Genomic DNA, 6000 nt, shown 5'->3' on the forward strand with positions numbered 1-6000 from the left:
GGGTGCTGGGGGACTGTGGCCTAGCCTAGCCTAGCCAGCAGAGTGGGTGCTGGGGGACTGTGGCCTAGCCTAGCCTAGCCTAGCCAGCAGAGTGGGTGCTGGGGGACTGTGGCCTAGCCTAGCCTAGCCAGCAGAGTGGGTGCTAGGAGACTGTGGCCTAGCCTAGCCTAGCCTAGCCAGCAGAGTGGGTGCTGGGGGACTGTGGCCTAGCCTAGCCTAGCCTAGCCAGCAGAGTGGGTGCTGGGGGACTGTGGCCTAGCCTAGCCTAGCCAGCAGAGTGGGTGCTGGGGGACTGTGGCCTAGCCTAGCCTAGCCAGCAGAGTGGGTGCTGGGGGACTGTGGCCTAGCCTAGCCAGCAGAGTGGGTGCTGGGGGACTGTGGCCTAGCCTAGCCTAGCCAGCAGAGTGGGTGCTAGGAGACTGTGGCCTAGCCTAGCCTAGCCTAGCCAGCAGAGTGGGTGCACCTCTGTCCTTCCAGGATATACCAGAATGCATCGTAGGCACCTGATGTGAAAGGCCTCAGGCATCCTGAGGTGGCGGCTATGTAGCACCCTCGCCTCGCAGCTGTAGAGGAGGGTCGTCATTGGGGGTGGGTCAAAAATATCGATATATCGATATTTCATCGATATACATGTGTAGGAACGATTATCGATACATAAATCCAAGTATCGATTTATTTCTTTCTTTTTTTTTTTTTTTTTCTTTTTTTTAATCCCGATTTTGTCCCCCATTTTATCACCCAGTGCTCCTTCCTAAGTCAGTCCTGGGCATTGCTCCCTCTACCAACCCCGGGAGTTCCTGCACTGAGCTCAAGTCTCCTCCTTACTTGAGGAGTGAGCAGCTGCTTCTTTTCACCAGTCAGGGTGGGGTTTCTGTGGCCGGACGTGGCGATGGAAGGATCACGTTATTCCCTTATTGTAACTACTGTAGAATATCTATATCGTATCGGAAATCGTATCGTCTTGGGACCTAGTGTATCGGAATCGTATCGTATCGGGAGGTCAGTGATGATACCCAGCTCTAGTCGTCATGAAGACAGCCAGATAAACCACCACCTTGGTGTGACGGTATTCCGGGGTGTCAATAGTGAATGTACGGTGTGTCGACCCAAAAGAGGCTGGATGTTCCTCTATTCAAGTCAACCCAGATATCACCACTGCATCTGGGACTTTGATGGACTCTTGCATCACAATTTACATGTTTGCAATCCCTTAACAGTATATCGATAACAATGTTCATTAACCTTCACAAGCTCCTGGCTGGGAATGGGTGATATTTTACCGTTCACAATAAACCGTCAAAAAAATTCCCCACGGTAAGAATTTGTATCTCGCGGTAAAAATGATAAATTCCCGTTGATGACGTTTTTGTGTAAAACTGATTTATGGAAGGAAGGAAGGAAGGAAGAGGAAGGAAGGAAGGAAGGAAGGAAGGAAGGAAGGAAGGAAGGAAGGAAGGAAGGAAGGAAGGAAGGAAGGAAGGAAGGAAGGAAGGAAGGAAGGAAGGAAGGAGCCTGAAAGAAAGAAAGAAAGAAAGAAAGAAAGAAAGAAAGAAAGAAAGAAAGAAAGAAAGAAAGAAAGAAAGAAAGAAAGAAAGAAAGAAAGAAAGAAAGAAAGAAAGAAAGAAAGAAAGAAAGATTCCCGTTGATGACGTTTTTTTATTGGTATTTTTTTTATCGTTATCGGGATAAATGCCAGAAATTATCGTGATACATTTTTTCGTCCATACCGCCCATCCCTACTCCTGGCTGGCTCGCCAAGTTTATGTAGCACCTACTGTATAACCAGGCTGTAACCAGGCTGTAACCAGGCTGTAACCAGGCTGTAACCAGGCTGTAACCAGGCTGTAACCAGGCTGTAACCAGGCTACCATCAAGTTCGGCTAGTAAAGGCTCGGCTCAAGGAGCTGATTGGAGGACAATGAAACACTGAGACCAAGGTTTGAATTTAACTCCAGTATATTGTTAAAATGATTACACAAACATCACAAAAAGGACACAACAAATAACAGAAAAAAACAAAGACAAAGGCTTTTCAAACAGATTAGTAATTTCAAATACTAGTATTTATAGTTGTAAAATGAGTAGTGACTTTTACTTCAATTCTCAACCACAGTCAGAGTCAGTCAAGTCCAAGGCCTGAGCAAACTTTTCTCTCCACATTCTGACTTTTCTCTAGTACTGGTTCTTTGTTCTGTGTTCTGTTCCAGGTACCAGTACCGGTTCTGTGTTCTGTTCCAGGTACCAGTACCGGTTCTGTGTTCTGTTCCAGGTACCAGTACCGGTTCTGTGTTCTGTTCCAGGTACCAGTACCGGTTCTGTGTTCTGTTCCAGGTACCAGTACCGGTTCTGTGTTCTGTTCCAGGTACCAGTACCGGTTCTGTGTTCTGTGTTCTGTTCCAGGTACCAGTACCGGTTCTGTGTTCTGTGTTCTGTTCCAGGTACCAGTACCGGTTCTGTGTTCTGTTCCAGGTACCAGTACCGGTTCTGTGTTCTGTTCCAGGTACCAGTACCGGTTCTTCTGTGTTCTGTTCCAGGTACCAGTACCGGTTCTGTGTTCTGTTCCAGGTACCAGTACCGGTTCTGTGTTCTGTTCCAGGTACCAGTACCGGTTCTGTGTTCTGTTCCAGGTACCAGTACCGGTTCTTCTGTGTTCTGTTCCAGGTACCAGTACCGGTTCTTCGGCAGCTCCGCCCCCATCATGACCAACCCCCCGGTTCAGCTCCAGAGGAACCAGGATGTTTCTCTCCCTCAGTCTTTCTGTGCCTTCGACTTCGCTGCCGAACCAAAGCAGCTGACGGACACGTTCCTGAGGTGAGGGGGCGGGGCTAAGGGAGGGGGCGGGGCTAGGGAGGGGGGGCGGGGCTGAAGGACACGTTCCTCAGGTGAGGGGGCGGGGCCTGGGGAGGGGGCGGGGCTAAGGGGAGGGGCGGGGCTGCAGGACACCTTCCTCAGCTGGGGGAGGTTTTTGAGAAAAAAGTCGAAATTTTCATGAATGAAGTTGAAATTTCCAGAATAAAGTTGAAATACATTTCAACTTTTTTTCTCGACATTTTAACTTTTTTCTCGACATTTCGACTTTTTTCTCGACATTTCGACTTTTATTCACGAAATTTCGACTTTTTTCTCGACATTTCGACCTTTTTCTCGACATTTCGACTTTTTTCCGACATTTTGACTTTTTTCTCGACATTACACTTTTATTCACGAAATTTCGACTTTTTTCTCGACATTTCGACTTTTTTCACGAAATTTTTACTTTTTTCTCGACATTTCGACTTTTTTCTCGACATTTCGACTTTTTTCTAGAAATTTCACCTTTATTCACGAAATTGTAACTTTTTTCTCGACATTTCGACTTTTATTCACGAAATTGTAACTTTTTTCTCGACATTTCGACTTTTTTCTCGACATTTCGACTTTTTTCTAGAAATTTTAACTTTTTTCTCGACATTTCGACTTTTTTCTAGAAATTTTAACTTTTTTCTCGACATTTCGACTTTTTTCTAGAAATTTTTACTTTTTTCTCGACATTTCGACTTTTTACTCGACATTTCGACTTTTTTCTAGAAATTTCACCTTTATTCACGAAATTGTAACTTTTTTCTCGACATTTCGACTTTTATTCACGAAATTGTAACTTTTTTCTCGACATTTCGACTTTTATTCACGAAATTGTAACTTTTTTCTCGACATTTCGACTTTTTTCTAGAAATTTTAACTTTTTTCTCGACATTTCGACTTTTTTCTAGAAATTTTAACTTTTTTCTCGACATTTCGACTTTTTTCTAGAAATTTTTACTTTTTTCTCGACATTTCGACTTTTTACTCGACATTTCGACTTTTTTCTAGAAATTTCACCTTTATTCACGAAATTGTAACTTTTTTCTCGACATTTCGACTTTTATTCACGAAATTTTAACTTTTTTCTCGACATTTCGACTTTTTTCTAGAAATTTTAACTTTTTTCTCGACATTTCGACTTTTTTCTAGAAATTTTAACTTTTTTCTCGACATTTCGACTTTTTTCTAGAAATTTTAACTTTTTTCTCGACATTTTGACTTTTTAAACTGAATATTACCGTATCGGCCCGAGTATAAGACGACCCTGATTATAAGACGACACCCTCTTTTTCAAGACTCGAGTTTGAAAATAGACTTTTTGAACAATAAAGTCGACATTTCAACTTGTTTCTGACCCGGTTCTGTCCCGGTTCCAGGGAGCCCCTGGTGGTGGAGCTGTGGCACCGCGGCGCCGCCAGCCGGGACCAGCTGATTGGACGGGCCTCGCTGCAGCTGTCCCAGCTGCTGGTTCTGGACCGGACCCGGTTCACCGGGCCTGCCGGGGGGGCGGGCTGGAGGCAGAGCCACCGGAACCGGGTCCCGGTGGTCCCGGTGGTCCCGGTGGTCCCGGTGGTCCCTGTGGTCCCGGAGCAGAGGTAGGAACCGGACCAGAACCCATCACCCGGTACCGGGCCGATCGGTACCGTATTGACCGGCTTGTCCTCAGTCCTGCAGAGACGGTGGCCGAGCTAAGCTACGTAGCGACGCTGGAGGATCACGGCTTCATCCGGGACCGGCGGGTCCAGGTCTCGGACTCAGATCAGGTGGGTGGACCCAGACCTGGGTCTGGTTCTGGGTCTGGTTCTGGTTCTGGTGGGTGGACCCAAATAAAGAAACTTAAAAAATAAATGAATTAACACATTTAAAAAAAAAATTCTTTTTAAGAAAAGAAAAAAACAAACAAAAAAATAATAATAAAATAAAATAAAAAATAAGAAATAAAATAAATTAAAATAAATCTATAAATAAATGTAAAAAATGAAAACAAAATTGTATCCACCATTCCACTTTAAATTAATTCCGGTCTTTCTTTCTGCTCGTTCCCTCGTCCGTCTGTCTCCATGATCTTATATTCCGCTGGGCTGGTTTTCCTAACAAAGTTTCCAGATGCAGCAGCAGTAAACGCTGGTCAAGAGCAGAGACCATTTATTTAATAAATAGAAATCATTAAAAGAACACATGGAAACAGGAAACATTGTGATCTTTTCAAAGTTGTAGCGGCTAAGTTAGTTTTTCTTCTGGTAGTTTAACTTCCGGTCCCCCCCCTATCCAATCAGAACCTTCCCAACCCCCAGACCTGGAGAGGAATTGGAGAAAGACCATCAAACGTGTTTCCATGGAAACCTCAATTCAGAATTACTAGTTCCATGTAAACTGGAAGGAAAATAGTTTAATTTTGAATTATTTAATTCGGAATGATTAATTCAAATTAAAAAACATCATGTAACCGTGGCCATTGATGGACTCAAATCACAATTTCCATGTTTGCAATCCCTTAACAGTATATGAATAAAAATGTTCATTAACCTTCACACTCCTGGCTGGCTCGCCAATTTTATGTAGCACAAATAATCAGGCCAGGGCCTCCAAAACTGTTTCCTAGGGGGGCCAGATGGTACCAGGGCCTCCAAAACTGTTTCCTAGGAGGGCCAGATGGTACCAGGGCCTCCAAAACTGTTTCCTAGGAGGGCCAGATGGTACCAGGGCCTCCAAAACTGTTTCCTAGGGTGGGCAGATGGTACCAGGGCCTCCAAAACTGTTTCCTAGGGGGGGCAGATGGTACCAGGGCCTCCGAAACTGTTTCCTAGGGGGGGCCAGATGGTACCAGGGCCTCCAAAAATGTTTCCTAGGGGGGCCAGATGGTACCAGGGGCCTCCAAAACTGTTTCCTAGGGGCCAAATGGCACCAGGGCCTCCAAGACTGTTTCCTAGGGGGGCCAGATGGTACCAGGGCCTCCAAAACTGTTTCCTAGGGGGGCCAGGTGGTACCAGGGCCTCCAAAACTGTTTCCTAGGGGGGGCCAGATGGTACCAGGGCCTCCAAAAACTGTTTCCTAGGGGGGCCAGATGGTAGCAGGGCCTCCAAAACTGTTTCCTAGGGGGGGCCAGATGGTACCAGGGCCTCAAACTGTTTCCTAGGGGGGCCAGATGGTACCAGGGCC

The 6000-nt window shown here is 45.6% G+C and overlaps 1 protein-coding gene across 1 annotated transcript in view; it reads left to right on the forward strand.

Annotated features, from left to right (window-relative positions):
* LOC133450818 (centrosomal protein of 120 kDa-like) overlaps nucleotides 1-6000 on the forward strand; it is a 65511-nt gene that overhangs the window by 20294 nt on the left and 39217 nt on the right. The window contains exons 9-12 of the mRNA XM_061729722.1: nucleotides 2662-2811; nucleotides 4218-4395; nucleotides 4432-4436; nucleotides 4508-4604. Coding sequence (XP_061585706.1) covers nucleotides 2662-2811; nucleotides 4218-4395; nucleotides 4432-4436; nucleotides 4508-4604 — 430 coding nt within the window. The remainder of the gene's footprint in view (nucleotides 1-2661; nucleotides 2812-4217; nucleotides 4396-4431; nucleotides 4437-4507; nucleotides 4605-6000) is intronic.

This window comes from Cololabis saira, chromosome 9 (genome assembly GCF_033807715.1).
Source record: "Cololabis saira isolate AMF1-May2022 chromosome 9, fColSai1.1, whole genome shotgun sequence".
Classification (NCBI taxonomy): Eukaryota; Metazoa; Chordata; class Actinopteri; order Beloniformes; family Belonidae; genus Cololabis; species Cololabis saira.